We start from the raw sequence: 17,195 nt of genomic DNA, 5'->3' as shown, positions 1-17,195 counted from the left end.
AGGTCTAGAATGGAGGAGGGGAGTTATGAGCAGCTGGACAGTACTTATGCTTTAGTAACCCTTGAGCACCCACCAGTTTGTTACCAGAACAAGGCTAGTGGTGGTGAAATAAGACGAATCAGTGCAACGATCCTCTGAACGACTGCTTTTCCAAGGCAAGAGCGTATAGATCCCTTGTGTCAGCATTGCCAGCTACTGTGGATCAGGGTATATGACCTTCCCTATATGAGCTTCCCCAATATTGCACTCTCTCTTAAAAGCTACCCTGCTTGTTCTATTGCAGAGCTAGTTTTCTTCCACTGACCTCAGATTTACAGAAATAGGGAGAGAAACCAGAAACACATTTGAAACGTTCAGGCAACACGTTGCGATTATGTAAACGTTACATCATCAGCTTTTGGTACACATTGTCTAGTACAATCAGATATGATTTTTATATTAGATTAGTATTATTTTTATCTTATCAAGCAAGCAGGACTATGAGCAGCAACTAAGGGGGAAAATGGAATTCTCAGTTTCCATTAATGTAGCTGTTATCAAGGTTATTCAGGGGAAAGGCAGCTTGTAGATTACAATAAAACTTGTGCTGGTAAGTTCCAACAGAAGTGAAGGTGCCACCTAATCAGATTTCAGTGTGGCTTTTTGTTTTTTTTTAAAGAAATCCACCTGTTAAGCAAAAGTGCAATCTGGCACGATAAATATTGTTAGCAGAGCCCTGTTCTTCAATGATAAGTAGGCTGTATTTCACATTTAGAATTCATAATGTTAATGTTATGATTTTTGTGTTGGGTTTTAAATAAGTTACTTAATGCTTCCTTTGGCTAGTAATAGTAGGGTGCTAAATTTGCAAACAGTTTGCCTTTTTCCTGACTTGATGAACTACTCACTGTGGAGAAGCGCTCATTGTATGTCCACTTTATGATGTCTTTGCAGACTGCAGTTGTGCATGATTTGCTTAAAAATCACTAAAGCAAGAGGGTGTTATGCTGGGGAAAATACAGGGATTGTATATCCTGGAAAGGTTTTATTGGTTTAACATTCATTGGACATGCACCCTACCTACAGAATCACAATCCAAAATTGCACAGCAGAGCTAATGTGTGAGGGAAGAATGATAGAAACTTTCTGTCTCCCTAATACCCCTATGATTTAAGGGCCCTTCACAGGGAGGTAGCACTGAGCCCATGCTGTTTATTCCACAGCCAAAGGAATGCAGTTCAATAAAGTTAAAACATGCCATCTATAATCCAAGTATAGTGGGTGAAGCTGAGCTGAAAAATACCCCTTTCTATTTTGTTTTTATTGGTGCTGAGAAATGTTTCCAGTTTTTCTTGTGCTTTCAACAGCTCTTTGGAACATTTGTTATTTTTGTCCAAGCCCTGGATATGAAGTGTCGCTTACAGAGAGCTGTTCAGGAAACCTCAAAGGTCTATTTTGTTGCTACACCACTTTCTCATTCCAGGCTAGCAACAGAAATAAAGTTGCAGTGTTTTGAAGTATTCTCCTCTACCCACCCAAAAAAAAAAAAAGGAAAAAAAAGTTTCAATAAGTCTTCACTTCAGGTCAACTGTTATTCCTGCAGTGAGTTCTTCTTGAAACAGCCAAGCAATGTAGAAAATGTCAATAACCTCATAAAACCAACTGGCACTATTTTGAACTGGCCATAACTTGCTGGCTATAGATTTTTCTCTCTGCTCCTTGTTGTTTAGAACAGATAAAACAAATGATACAGGAGTACTAGTCAATGTTGCTTCTTTAAGCAAAGGGGTAGATGGTGGCAGCCTGTTCTTCATCATCACCTGAATGTCCTTCAGCCTGAGCATATATGAGATTAGTTTGTCTTTTATTGTAGCTTATGTTGAAAACCATCTATCCATCTGTCTGTCTGTCTGTCTGTCTGTCTGTCTGTCTGTCTGTCTGTCTATCGCCTCTTTAGTTTACACCAGGGGTAGCTAACATTTGGTCTATGGGCTGCATCTGCACACAACAGGCTTGAGTAGTTTGTTTGACAGTGCCAATGCCCCCCCCCATTTTTAATCTTAAAAAAATATTTTGTTTTATTTGTCTGTTTGTTTTTTACTGGCTGTTCCCATAGGTAGCCTGCTGCTTTCTGTCACCTACTCAAGCTTCCCCCAAATTTCTCATCTTTTTTAAAAAAATCACTTACCACTCCTACTACACTTCTATGATACTGAATTCCCTCCCCATCCACATTTGTCCTTTTTAAAAAGAAAATGTCAATACATGTCGATACATGTAGCCTCCAAAGGGTTTACCATTCCTGCTCTACACAGTTGTGTCTATGACAGAATGTTTGTGCCCCAACTGCCATCTATTACCTAGGGGCTGCTACTCTTTGAAGAGCAAGCCAATTTCATACATGCATGCAGTCAGGTGTGTTTTTATACATGTAGATGGAACCGAAGGTGCTCTATATTCCTATATGCATGCACTTTTTTGCACCCTGATCCACGATACCAGCATCAGCCACCTTAGGGCTCCTTGGGGTACTCTTGCCTGGTGGGAGACGACATCAAGGTATCAGTGTAGATTTTGTACAAGCAATTCTTATTGACTGTTAAGGTCATTTTACACCAGCACTATCACTAGTTAACAGAGTGCAATGAAGGTCTAGAGGGAAGGAACTAAAATTTAGCTATCATGGGATGCTCTTTTTATACGGTCAGTTGCTCAAAAGAACACATCCAATCTGTATTAGCATTAGGATGCAGCTCTTAAGTTGCTCAGAGGTATATCTAGCTGTTTGTTTGTTTGTTTGAGCCAGACCCTGTCGCTAAGGCACTCGTGGAACTCTATTTCTGGTAGGGGATGGTGCATGCCAAGTTCCTCCTGGTATGAAAGTAGCAGTGAAACTGAGCATACCTGCACGATAATGGACTAGGCTGTTAAATTCTTACTGACCAAAGCACACTCGGGCTCGCACAGTAAAATCAGCCCACAACCCTACCCTTAAAATTGCACTGTTCCATCAAGAAGCCATTGAACATTTTATAGTTGCACTACAATTACAAAGGATAGTTAAAGACATCTTCACACATCAAACGTCAGATTTATTTAATTTTATTTCTCTGAAAACAATCCCCGCATGTTTGCTTTTTCGTGTAAACAGTGGCGACAAGTTGGGGGTTTTTTTGCAAAAAAATGCTAACTTTTGATTTAAAAAATACTCTCTCATTAATAAATCAGCAATATGCAAGATAGCCTCCTTGTTGTAGTCTGGCTTCCTCACATCTCATAGAGGAAATTGTATTTACCCTAAATAGCAAAAGATAATGATATGACAATATATATGTATGAATATACTGTATATATAAATGTTCAAACAATAGTTGTAAGGTCAACTTGAGCAATGAAATGTCTTTCCGTTCTTAATAAGTAACTCAAGAGGCAATGTCCTAACAAGCTGCAATGTCCTAACAAGCTGCAAGAACTTAGAGGGAGGAAGCACTGTCAGGTTCCTGTTTCCACTGAAGTTTTGCATTCATAGGGCCAGGAGGCAAAATGCCCCTCTGTCCATGGCCGTATGCCCACTCACTTGTTAAAAACAGATCATTCTAATGGTCAGTGGGGCATTCTCTGCCGTCGCCCAAGGTATTTGCTTTTTCTGTTTTCCATCTTTAACACTAGCCTATATGTGGATTGACTGAGATGGCTCAGTTGGTGGAGCATGAGCTTCTTAAGATTCAGAGTTGTGGGTTCAAGCCCCACATTGGGCCGAACGATTTCCACATTGCAGGGGGTTGGTCTAGATGATCCTCGGGATCCCTTTCAACTGTCCAGTTCTATGATTCTGTGAAATCCATGCCTCTCCTTTTGTCCACAGTTCCAAGGGGACAGGCAAGTTTGCAAACCTACCAGGAAGGGATTGCTTAGGAAATTATTTGTAGCCCCATCCCCACACAATGCTTCTCTGGTCTGAATTCCACCCTTAAAAAAAAGAGAAAAAAGATTGATGTTCCTGTTATATTTGTTTGGGTAGAATATGTAACTGGCTTTTTAGATGAGCCTGATATGAGAGCTTTATATGTGATGGTCTTCTAAAGTGCTTGGGTTGCATGTGTGTTTTAAAAAATAAAAGCAGATCTGGTATTTGGTATGGGGTGCAATTCTGGCATTCACCATTTGTATTTTATTTATTTGTTGTTTAAATTTACAGCCCCGCCTTTCTACACAACGGTATCCCAGCTATCCCAATTCTGCACCTTGTGGTCCTCGCCTCTAAAGCAACATGTCACTACACCCCTATGCATGCCAGCAGTCCTAACCACTTGGTTCCTTAGGAAAAGCAAAAACACACCCCTCCTTTAGAGTTCCTACCTGGAAGTTCTCCACTGCTTAGAGTCTGATAGTAGTTGCTGCTTTCCAACCTGTTTTGTGTCATTGTCCCCCTCCCCAATTCTGGGGAAAGCTTTTCCTGTTCAGTCAGTGTATACTTGTCATGCAGCTCATAGGAGCTTTTCCCTATACACCTTTGGGTGTACGTGGCAGCTGCAGCTATCCTGACCTCCAGCTCTGCCGAGACCAGTCTATGCTGGTGGAGTGCAATAAACGGGGGAAACTCTTCCGTGCTCACAAAAGGAACCTACTACAATCAGTGATGCACAGACCTGAAAGCTGTGTTCATTTCTCAAGAACACCTTTATGATTTTGCGTTCAAAGGACATTACAGTTGAAGACTGAAGAGCAATATTTATCAACATTTAAATAAAACATTTTGGTGGCTTTTATGTATAAATATTTCTTCATATAAACATAACACAAAATTAAATAGCTCAGATACACAGACACTATTTAATATACTTCCACTGTTGTCAAAATCATCTGTAAACACCATCTCACACTGAATACAAAAGCAGCTTTTATACCAGTTCTGTGTTCACAACACTGATTTCCCTTTTCATAAAGGAAGTTGCACTTTTATTTTTTATTTTTGTTAAATCTGAGTGTCAGGTCTAATGAAAAAAAAAAAGGAAGAAAAAAAAAACTCCACAAAGAAGCTTGGTCAATTGAAAGCATAATATACAAAATTACCTTTCAAAATGTAAGTAAATCTGAACTGAAACTAAGTTTTAAATTACAATCCTTTCCTTGGGGAAGTCCTGACTTTTGTGAAGTACAGTATAGGCACAATCCACTTGTAACATCTCCTCTGCAATCATCACTGAGTGAATGGGAGTTGCATAAGAGGACGGTGGGTTGTGTCCAAAATCTCAGGAACGGACCACATTATAAATACCAGGAGCCATCACTGCTCACATCTCAACTATAAATATTAAAGCCCTTTTTTTGTCTTTCTCAGAAGGTGCTTAGCTATTTAAAATAGCAGACTACTTACATTAATTTGGGACATTGTACTGCACAAACTTGAATTTTCCACTACTGGTTGTAACAACAACAACAACAACGATAACAACAACAGAAGCTTTCAAGATTGACAAGCATTTTGGAAAGTGCCAAGTCAGTTTCTTTAAATACATAATTATTTTCCCCCATTTCTAAAAACACTTTCTAAATGTGCAGAAAATAGAGACAGACACTCGTTCTGAGAATCCCCTGGTGCAGTCTGATTTAGGAGCCTGCCTGAGAGAAGTGATGTGCTTATTACATAGACTTTTGACTTCTTCAAACCCTTGAATAAATGCACTGAAATAATCACATGCTTTCTTCCTGGTGCTGCCCTCAGAACTCCTTCTTGTCCCCTCTTGCCCACCCCCCAAACCAGCAGAGTGGACTGGACTCCCCTAATCTGCACAGAAGTCATGGTCAACTTCTAAGCAACCTGGAGACTCCCAGAGCCACACTGGGCACTATCCTATTTGTACTGGCATAATTGAAGTCTGAGAACCAGGCCAAAAGTCCATCGACATTCACGTTTGATGCAGAAGTACATCCTGTAAAGACTGCAGCTCCCAGTATTTTGTGTTCTCTGTTAAAGTAAATATTAGTAAGGATTCTCTCATCTGCATGTGGCCTCACATCTCCAGTTGAGAGACTGTGAGCTCTTCAAGGTACATCTCTATATGAAAAATATACATGATACTCATTTCCGTTGTAAAAATGTGTGGCTATAGTAAGTGCCCTTATTTGTTTGTTTATTTAAAAATATTTCTAACCCGCCCTTCATTGCAAAGCAATTCCAGGACGAGGCACAAACATAATTAAAACTGCATCTATAACAATCATAAAACAGGGGCCTTCTGGTGTTCTTTACTGTGGTGTGCATTTATTGTGAGGGGTTCGCCACTTTAAGGAGAAGCCAAAATTTCAGAATAAATTAGAAAACACAAATATAAGCTGAAAAATGATTTTCAAGGCCCCTTTGTGCTGCTCGCATCTGACAATCATGATAAGCAGTGCCTCAAAAGGCATCTTATTTCCTGGTAAACAGATGGCAGGCTCTGAGTGCCTTGGTTCCTCCTCTGCAGATTCTTTAATAACTTGGACCACAAGAATTGTCATTACATCCAAAAGAGGTGAGGAAGGGAAGCTCTAAGAGGTTTGGTGCAACCTAAGCTTAGAATGCACACATATGTTTTCTTTTGATAGATCCGTCCAACTAGTTACTTCAGCTAAAACCTACTTTACTCCTTAGGAATGGGCTAGCTGCATGTGCTCACCTGAGATCCCAGAATGGATTTACATTTGAATAATTGGGCAGATCACCAATAGCTTTCATAATTGCACTGCAACTCCTTGGGATTTTGTAGCAAAACCTTCAGACGTTTGATTGTTCCTTAGTAAAAACCTCTGCAATTAGTTTGTTTTTGCTTAATGCGGTGTAAACCATTACATTAAACAGGAAGTATTAAAAGGATAGATGCATACACCAGACTGATCCTTTCTCATCTTGAAGATGAAATATTTGTAGTTGGCTCCAGCAACCACCCTCCCTCCCATTTTTGCAATCCCTTAAATATGTTTTTCCATTGTTAAAACATACTATTTTATGAAGCTTCCTGTGGAATCCGCTTATGAAAAATGACGGACTGTCTCTGCTGGTACTGTTGCTTACGTCGTTTACGTTTGTCACATTGACATAGCAGTAACATCTTAAAAGTGGTTCTGAATGTTTTGTTACACAGTGCATAGCACATAGGGTTCACTGTGCTATTGATGTAGCAAAGCCAATACCCCAGGTTCCAAAAGGTTTGGGGAATACATTTATCACAAAAGGTGTTTACCAAGACCATGATGTTGTATGGGGTCCATGTGATAATGAAGGCAAACAAAATGGCACTGAGTGTCTGTGCAGCTTTCTTTTCTTTGATGAGTGACATTCGTTTCCGCTTGGAGATCTGACTTCTTGTCTTCAAGGCAAACTTCTTGGCCAGGGTAGCTTCCTTGAATGACAAAGGCAGGGCAGCAGGTGCCTTATGTCCTGTTGAAATGCCATCAGTAGCCTTTCCTGTGTGTGTTGCTGATCCTGGTTGAACAGGAAGTTTAGGAAAGCTCTTCTGCAAGTTTCCATCTTCTAAACACTTTTGTGGATGAAGGTTTTTAGGCTTCTTGTCTTTTGACTCTGTGTCCATCTTCGACAATTCATCCTCTGACCCCTGCAGGTCTTCTGATGAGGGTTGCTTTGTAGAGTTTAGGATAGTGTTATGTCCTGGAAGCTTCAGTACAATGGAATAGATGGCCCTGGTCTCAGAGGCAATGTCGTCTTCGTCCGACGAAGCAGAGTTCTCAAGAGATGCGTTGCCATCATTGTTGTTCCAGCTGTCACTGCTGCTGTGCTCCTGATCAACCTGATCTGGGCTTGGCTTCCAGCTCTTGGATGTCATCCAGAAGTGGCAGCCGCCATACTTTCTTCTCTTTGAGCGCTTTGTATTATGCTGCTGCAGCTCATAGCTGCTGCAGCTTCTAGAGCTGCCTGTCTGGTTGACAAAGCGTGCTGCCTCAGCTTCGCTGCCAGAGGCCTGGAGTCCTGCTAACTCTTTGGTACGCTTCTCTGTCTCCTTGTATATCCTCCAGTACAAAATACTCATAATGGTGACGGGCAAATAAAAGGCAGCTATTGCGGTGCCAAAAGTGATGACAGGCTCAGACAGGAACTGGATGTAACATTGACCTTCAGGAACAGTTCGCTCCCCAACAAAATATTGCCAGAACAGAATAGCAGGGGCCCAAAGGACAAAGGAGATGACCCAAGCCAAGCCAATCATCACCCCAGCTCTTCTGGTTGTTCGTTTTGCTCTGTAGGTAAGTGGCCTTGTGATGGAAAAATATCTGTCAAAGCTTATGACCAGCAGATTCATAACTGAGGCGTTGCTAGCTACATAGTCGATGGAGAGCCACAGATCACAGGCCAGGTTTCCCAAAGCCCAGCGGCCCATGATGATATATGTAGTGAACAGGTTCATGGAAATAATGCCAATGATCAAATCTGCGCAAGCAAGGCTCAGCAAGAAGTAATTGTTAACAGTTTTCAGCTGTTTGTTGACTTTAAATGCCACAATCACGAGGATGTTTCCTATGATGGTCACAAGGGCCAAGACGCCAGTGAGTAAAGCAATCAAGACAACTTGCCAAACAGTGTGGCCACCCAGAGGATCAGCAGGAACTTGTGATCCATTGGTCATTTCCATAGTGGTGAAAGAGAAGCTCTCGTTTGTTTGGGAGAGGCCATGACTGCTAGTGAACGAGGATGCATCACTTGGGAGGCCTGTTGTTTGGGAGTCTTGAATCCAGACAGCGCTCACAGAAACCAAGGAAGAGATTGTACTGTTGCTAGATGGGACCATTGTGACGTTCTGACATATTCTGCAAGAGGAGGTGGAGGAGAAAGAGAAGAGGGAGAGAGAAACAAATTAGGATTTGTTACTTTGCTGGTACCACCATATCAGTTGTTATTATTAGCTGAATATCTATTACATCTGAGATATCAAAGTATGTGAAGTGGTTCTAGGAAGAACATTTTCAGCTGAGTTAACACGATTTGAGGGAAAAGCAAACGACAAAAACCACTTGCTTTATTAAAACTGCTGCTAGGATATTATTGTGAAACTGAACAGGTGACACTTTTTATGGTTTGTTGGACACAAGATCTGAGACATTATATAAGCTTCAAGACTTGAACATAGTGAAAATTGTTCACTAGTTGCTAATTCAAAGGGAAATTGTTATATACTTGGTGGCAAGATGTAAGAATGAGGCCCTAATCAATAAGGAAAATCGGTCTAATATTAGAATGGCAATTCAGGGACATTTAAATTTGGAATTTACATGGCGAATTTGCATAGGACTTATTGAGGACTGCTATTGTCTGTGATAAATCTCTTTCACAAATTTTGTACTGTTTTACCAAAAATAAGACGTAAACATAGTTACTGATCCTCAGCTGGACTAAAAGACAATTCTTCAAAGACTCTTTCAGACTGAGCACCGATCCCAACCTCACATGCTTTCAAATTCCATCATTTAAATTCAACCTGGTATATTTAATATAGTTATAATATATCTGGCTTGTTATTTGATTGATAGATGTATTTTATTATATTCTGTAAGCCACCCTGTGTAGGCAAAATATAAACATTTAAACACACACACATACAGAAATTATGTATATAATGCTTGCAGGCTTGCCATAGGCAACAGAACAGAATGCTGGACCAAATGGGTCAGTGGCCTAATCCAGCATGTATTAGGACAGATATAGAGAATCACTGATCCTCCAGATATGGCTAAACTACAGTTCCCATTATCCCTGGCTATCGGTCAAGCTTGCTGGGGCAGTTGGGATTTGCCGCTCAGCAACAGATGCCAAGGAGTATCTTACTACTGTGAGGGTGATTGTCTGAAGGAAGGAAGACTGGCCAACTGTGATTACAGAAATCAAAGGAAGGGCAGGGGTGGCCCCTTTACATGGATAAATACTCCTTTGCCCACTTTTGCCAACACTGAAAGTGTCCCTTGGAGGTAGGAGGGCCCTTTAAATTAACTTCAAATATAAGGGAAATAATTTATTCTATTTGCATACTGCACGAGGTTTTGCAAACCCAGCCTTTCCTTCTCATTTAAATCAACACACCCTATTTTTCTGCCACCCTCAAAATGTTCTGTGTTACTTCCCCCATAAAGCTAGAGTCTATTGTGCTGATGGTTTTGGACAGAAGCCCAAACAAAGCAAAAGAGAGAGAAGGGAACGGCAGACTTAGTATTCAAAATCCGATCTCCCTGTACCGCCAATATAATTGGCAAGCTTATATTTCTGCTTTGTCTGCACCGTTATCTAGATGAAGTAGTTTAAACATTGGAGGATTTAGAACTGTGAGATAGGGAAAGCATTATAAATTGCAATGATAACCTGGATGTTGTGTTAAAACTCCAACAATATAACATTCTCTGATTTTCTCTTTATAACAAGACACGGCTCCAGAAAAACAGTCAGACTTAAATTCATTATTCCAGTTACATATTTGTGCCATTTAGAAATACTTCATTATCACACAGGAGCGATGAGTTGGACCCAACATTGCGGGGGTGGGGCGCTGTAACATGTGCATGACATCACATGTGTGATCCCCCCCCCCCTGTTTGAGCAGGCCTGCTGAGACATGCGGGAGTTCCTTTGAGGAATGCCAGAGCGCCTTCCCAGAAATAAATCGCCCTCCAAGCCTCCTGCCTCCACCCGGTGGGCCAGCGCTCGCCCGTCAGTGGCAGGGGGTACGGAGGACAAAACTCACCCTCCATGCCTCCCACTGCCACCTGTTGGGGCAGCACTTGCCCAAGAATGCTGCCTCTGCAGCACCCTTGCATGGTGCGGCCCAGTCAAGCAGAGGGGCAGCAATGCTGCTGCAACTCTCCTGCTGTCAGACCTGACCCAGGAGTGGAGCTGCGGCTGAGCACGAAGGAGCTTGCAGCCCTTTACAGGAGAGGGGTGGCAACACTGCTGCTGCTGCCTTTTCTCTACTTTGCCCCCGGGTCAGACCTGACTCAAGAGCAAAGCTGAGGCTGGGCGTTGGTGCTCGCCTGGGGGCTGCAGGGGATGGTGGCCCCCTCAGTATTGCGGGGCTTCAGCCCCCTGCCTAGAAATACTGAGGGGGCTGAAGCCCCTTCCACCACCTATACCTTGCACCCCTGTTATCACACTGCACATTAGTGCCAATTAGAAATGCTTCATTATCATGATTGGAATGTATTTGCTTCTTTGAACCCTTCCTGTCCTTCACTCACTAAGAATAACTGGGGTGTATGTTCACCCAATATCAATGTACAGATAGTTTGTTTCTTCATAATGGATGTTTTTGGTGCAGGAGGTGATCCTGGAACTTTACATTAAGGCTGTCATTAAGAAAGTTGCAGTACAAAGTTAAATGAATGGGAAGAAGGGAAGTCAACCTGAGAGTAGTGCAAAATGTTGAAAGGGGAATGGGCAAGTGTCTACTACAATAGTTTTATTATTTTTCATTAAATCTGTATATTTTCCTTCATGTGAATATCACAGGGAGCTTCACAACATAAAAATACAAAATGAGAAGACGAAAAACATAATAAAAACAAGACAAAACCAACGCACAAACCTCAACACATTTAAAAAGACATATAATGTTAATAAGCCAAAGGCCTGGTTAAATAGAATCTTTTTCACCTGGCACCATGGAATGAAGGTGACAGATGGGTAGAGCATTCCACAAATGGAGAATCACCACAGAAAAAGGCCCATTCTCATATTGCCCCCCTCTTGTTGACAGGTACACAAAGAGGAACCTCAGATAATGATTGCAGGGTCTGGGTCTATTTGTATATACAGTGGTGCCTCAGGTTACAGACGCTTCAGGTTACAGACTCCGCTAACCCAGAAATAGTACCTCAGGTTAAAAACGTTGTTTCAGGATGAGAACAGAAATTGCACGGTGGCGGCAGCAGGAGGCCCCATTAGCTAAAGTGGTGCTTCAGGTTACGAACAGACCTCCAGAATGAATTAAGTTCTTAATCCGAGGTACCACTGTACTACCCCACATGCAACATTTCCATCCTGTATGAGTCACCCAAGCTTTCTGCACTGAGTGGGGTCTGGGGGCTTTAAAGTGTTTATGAGGTAATGTATTTAGAAGCCTCTGCACAGCTAGTTACCCTGATAATGCAGGTTTTCTAGTTGCACAAAGGTTTCTAACACTGTTCAGCTGAATGTAGTTAAAAGCCTTCTTCAGACCCCCTGAGGTGTTGGAGTGTTAGGGAAAGCGCTTTCATGTACCACCTTATGTCCCTCTTCATGGACACATTTAATTCCTGGGGAGAGTTATGAAAACTGCTAAGGAGGGCTTAGGTGATGCCAATCCTTTCCAATTGCTTATAAAATGGGAAGACCCTTTGTCCAGTCTGTCTGAGCCTTTGTAGGTTTAATGTTTTCGGAGAGTAGTAAAATACTTGGAGACTTTTATGTTATTTAGATGGAAAATACCAACGTTATAGATCAGACATGACAGGGTGGGTCTCCGCTGTGATCATTGCAGAAACAAAGAACAAATGAAAAATGAACAAAACATTAACAATGAGAAGGGAAAGGAATAAAATGAATGGGGCTCTCAGAAGTGAAATGAAAGTTTGTGAAGTGTGCATCTCTAGTTTACATCTGTGTTCACAGATTGATTTATTTTTTGGTCAAAAAAATTATATGCATGTTTAATAACAAAAACTAATGGACCAAAATGGGTCTCAGCCTTCCTGGCTTGCATGCCTAAGTTTGTGCTCTATGAACAGAGCTTCCATTCATGGAAGGAGAGTTCTACATAAGGTAGGAGTCCTTCCATGAGCAGAGATATTTTATGAGTGGAGGCTCCTTCCATTCAAGGAGTGAAAACTCAGGATCCAGTTCTCTGATTGCTGTTGCTCCAGCACCACTACCCAAACATTATTACTGTAAGGAGAAAATAAAAATGGACTCAAACTAGTTTAGATTTCATATATTTCTGTATGAATGACCTGACCAATCAGTGCTAAATTAAGGTACACCACACATCTGGCAGTGTACTGATTTTTGAAATTAACATCTTACATTAATTTTATACACAAATGCAGTCTTAAAATTTAGGCAATCAGAGTTGATTGTTCATTCATACTTTGGCATTGCTTTATCTGTATTAATCAAAAGGAAGTGCATGATGCTGCCACATATATCTTTGAAGCATGATTTTAAAAAATAAATCTAAGCCATAAACCATCATCAAGTTAAGCACATGAATTTTAAAAATATTGGCACTTCTTGTACCAAGCAGGAGTAGCACATCATATTTTATATTCCAGAAGCTCAGTGACTCATTCGTCTCATAATTTTTTGAGCTGCTTTGCAGCCACTCCTAAATGATTGAAACACGTTTCAGTGAAGCCTTCCAGAAATGAATTTAGCTGTGTCACTTTGGTTTCTACCTCACTTGTCCTAAAATGAACTTGGGTGCTACAGAAAGAGTCACTTGTTGCATCTTCTAAAGAATATGCCAGGTTTCCCTTTGACTCTTGCAGATCATGGCTACAATATGAATTGAGGTCCAATCCAGTCATCCTCACTTCCTTCTCAGTTTTCATTCCCACATATTCTGCTCTGCATTTGGTGATAATACAGACCCCAGCCTTCTTGGTGATCCAGAATGCCTCTAGAACGCCTTCTAGAAACAGTAGTGCCCTTTAAATTCCTCTTAAAAACTCATTGTTCTCCCCAATGTTTACTGGAATCTGACTCTCCAATTTTTCAGGTTTTGTACATGGCTCAGTTTTATTTGTGATACACAGTTGCGTTTTGTTTTCAGAAAATTTTGTTGAATGTTGTGAGCTATTATAAATGTGAACTATCAGGATGAGCCCCAGTGAATGCAGCTGATGTTCATATCTGCGTCTAGTCATGGAAGAAGAGGAGTTTTCATACATAAACTTCTGCTGCTCCCTTGGCCCATTCTGCCTAACTGGTAATCAGCAACACCACTATGACAGGTTCTAGTCACCATTGAAGTTACAGTCACCTATTTAACTTGTGGTTTTGTGTTGTGAATTTAGCAAATTACCAGATTTTCTAGAGACCACTATGGACATTCATATAAATTATGATTATGTCATTACTTTTAACCAAATAATGGGTAACAAGGTCTGTTTTACAGCTCAGACAGAGTAAATTATCTATAGCATGGCATAAATTGTTAATATGACCTTATTATACTATGAGGACCACAAGCTATATCTGCTTTCTCTATTATACTATTTTGGCACAACCCAGTGTTATGTTAGCAGCAGGAATTTTCTGTTTCAGAGCCAAACTTCTAAGTTTTACTTAACAGTTGCCCAATTAAGCTGATGGCTCTTGGAGGTGTACCATGCCAAAGGGTGAGGCTGCATGTATTAATTTGCCCTATGACCAACTATATTGGCTCTATTGATCCCAAAGTATGAGCAGCAGCATAGATACAATATATAGATTCAAACACTGAAGTATACATTAATGTAAGCTTACATTAATGTTATATAGTAGTATCCACTAGGTGGTGCCATAAACATGCAAATAGAAGTTGTCGTCCCCCCATACAAGTCAGATGAAATTGCTACAATTAATGTAGGTAAGATCAAAACAACACTTTTCAAAAAGGTAATAAACATTTGCAATACACTGCTTATTTGTGGATTTGGAAGCTAGAAATGTACAAGGGAACATTTTGTACTGCTTTTGCTCCTAATTGACTTTTGGTTTGGATAAGCCCAAACTATATACTAGTTCCTGATGCAATAATAAATGAATCATAATCTTGCATGTAAGTTCACAATTTAGTACAAGCACATGATATAACCTGAGAAGTAGCCAGAACAGCAATCCAAGCTGAGTTACTAATTCAAAAGATCAACCATATGACAGTTATGGAGAAGGCACGTAAATCTTGGCATTCCATCCAGGCATTTGGAGATAAGTTTAAAGTTGATGTTAAAATGGATTGGGTTTAACAAACATGATGAACTTGTGATAGCAGCAGAAAAAACAGCAAGTGAATGGGTTTATTAACACATCAGTAGTATTTACCAATGTACTGTAAATTTACCACTTTGTTCTTGTCTTTGGATCCTCACTGCATGTGGAGATGGAGAAACACCCCAAAGTTAGAGGCTACTCTCTCTTTCCTCGCCCTACCCACCCCGTAGTAACTTCTTGTTTGCCCCAGCCCTGCAAAGTTCTACTCAGTAGAGACCTTTGGAAGAACACAGGCGGCTTCTGCAACCTTAATGGTTGGGTAGAAGGGGGAACAAGCTACACCTGATAAGTTATCTCATCTGCACAACTAATAATAATAATATTTTTATTATATATACCCCGCCCATCTGCCTGGGTTTCCCCAGCCACTCTGGGTGGCTTAAAGGTAAAGGTACCCCTGCCCGTACGGGCCAGTCGTGTCCGACTCTAGGGTTGTGCGCCCATCTCACTTAAGAGGCCGGGGGCCAGCGCTGTCCGGAGACACTTCCGGGTCATGTGGCCAGCGAGATGAAGCTGCTCTGGCAAGCCGGCACCAGCGCAGCACATGGAAACGCCGTTTACCTTCTCGCTATAAAGCGGTACTTATTTATCTACTTGTACTTAGGGGTGCTTTCGAACTGCTAGGTGGGCAGGAGCTGGGACCGAAAGACGGGAGCTCACCCTGCCGCAGGGATTCGAACCGCCGACCATGCGATCGGCAAGCCCTAGGCGCTGAGGTTTTACCCACAGCACCACCCGCGTCCCCATTCTGGGTGGCTTACAGCATATCTAAAAACCTAAAATATCAAGCATTAAAAACCTCCCGATACAGGGTTGTCTTCAGATGTGTTCTAAAAGTTGTGTAATTCTTTATCTCCTTGACATCTGAAGGGAGGGCATTCCACAGGGAGGGCGTCACTACAGATAAGGCCCTCTGCCTGGTTCCCTGTAACTTCACTGCAAGTTACTTACAACTAACATGCAGGGCCCCTTTTTGCATCTCTCACCCAAGGGGAAAAAAGGTTGTGTATATGCAAAACAATCCTACGTAGGTCTACTCAGAAGGAAGCCCTACTGAGTTCAAAGAGGGTTAACTCCCATGTAGGTCTGCATGGGATTTGCATCTTTGTCCTCAGTTTCTTGCCTGACTGTTGTTACCCCTGGCTCTGTCTACTGTTAGCTGACCTGCCCTCTCTGCTTCACCAGACCCAGTGGGCACCAGCTGCTCCCAGTTTGTTTTTATCTTTTAAAAACCAAACAGGGCTTTCTTTCAGCTGGAACTCAATTCCGGTACCTCTCAGGTGGGCACCACTGTCATTATAAGAGAACAAGTGAGGCATTCAAAGTGTGTTCCAGCACCTCTTTTTCTAGAAAAACAGCACTGTATATGGTGAAAAACCATCATGTAGCAAAGTGCTATCAGAGTGACCTTGATCAAGGTTATTTATGAAAATGTACTTTTGATTTATAGCTTGTGGTGGGAAAGTGTGGTGAAACGTCCTTTCCTGTCAAGAGTTCATTAAGGCTTGTTTCACAAATCACAGATAACTGAAGGCTTTAAATTTATTATAATTGTTCTGAATTTTTAATTTTGTTACACAGGTAGCACATATATCTTAAGGATTTGTTACACTACATGTTGCTGTTTGCTGTCTCTTGTTATTTTTAGGTGAAATAATAATAATAATAATAATAATAATAATAATAATAATAATAATAATAATTAATTAATAAATAAATAAATAAAAATAATATTTGGTGCTTATGGCAATTCAGTGCTTGTGGGGAAGTCTAATTTCCCCCCATTCTGAAACCACATTTTTGGGTGATATGTGAAAGTGAAATTAGACAATAAAAGAATCCCTTGTGACAGAGGTTTTCAACCTTTTTGAGTCTACAGCTCCCTTGACCAACTGCATTCTTTCTGTGGCACCCCTGTGGAGCTCAGGAGCCCAGTTATGTCACCCCTTGCCTGCACAGCTGGCAGCCTCTCACCCTTCTTCGAACACCCTCCCTTGTGGAGTGTTCCCTCAGCCTCCTCTCCTCTCCCATCTCCTTGGGAGTCTTCTGGGCAGCAGCTGCTGTCACCCCTGGTCTCTGAGCTGCCCCCTCCCTGCTCCAAAGAGAGGTGTCACCTCACATTGCCCCACAGGGACCTGCGACTTGTCTGTCCATTCCCAACAGCAAGGGCTTGCCAGCTTGCTTGCCTCAGCTCCTGGCAACCAGCACCCCTGACCAGTCCCAAAGGCAC

At 41.5% G+C, this 17,195-nt stretch overlaps 2 protein-coding genes across 7 annotated transcripts in view; one reads left to right on the top strand and one right to left on the bottom strand.

Annotated features, from left to right (window-relative positions):
* LOC308583816 (uncharacterized protein) overlaps positions 1 to 17,195 on the top strand; it is an 81,638-nt gene that overhangs the window by 20,415 nt on the left and 44,028 nt on the right. The window lies entirely within an intron of this gene.
* Positions 2,069 to 17,195, bottom strand: part of CHRM3 (cholinergic receptor muscarinic 3) — a 228,594-nt gene continuing 213,467 nt past the window's right edge. For all 5 annotated transcript variants that reach the window (XM_081188104.1, XM_081188102.1, XM_081188103.1 and 2 more), the window contains one exon: positions 2,069 to 8,781. In XM_081188104.1, coding sequence (XP_081044230.1) covers positions 6,966 to 8,762 — 1,797 coding nt within the window. In that variant the 5' untranslated portion in view covers positions 8,763 to 8,781 and the 3' untranslated portion in view covers positions 2,069 to 6,965. The remainder of the gene's footprint in view (positions 8,782 to 17,195) is intronic.

Source organism: Podarcis bocagei (assembly GCF_964188305.1).
Source record: "Podarcis bocagei genome assembly, chromosome: 3".
In the NCBI taxonomy this organism is placed as follows: Eukaryota; Metazoa; Chordata; class Lepidosauria; order Squamata; family Lacertidae; genus Podarcis; species Podarcis bocagei.
The sequence above is the reverse complement of the archived record's forward strand: the minus strand, read 5'-3'. Positions and strand labels throughout refer to the sequence as shown.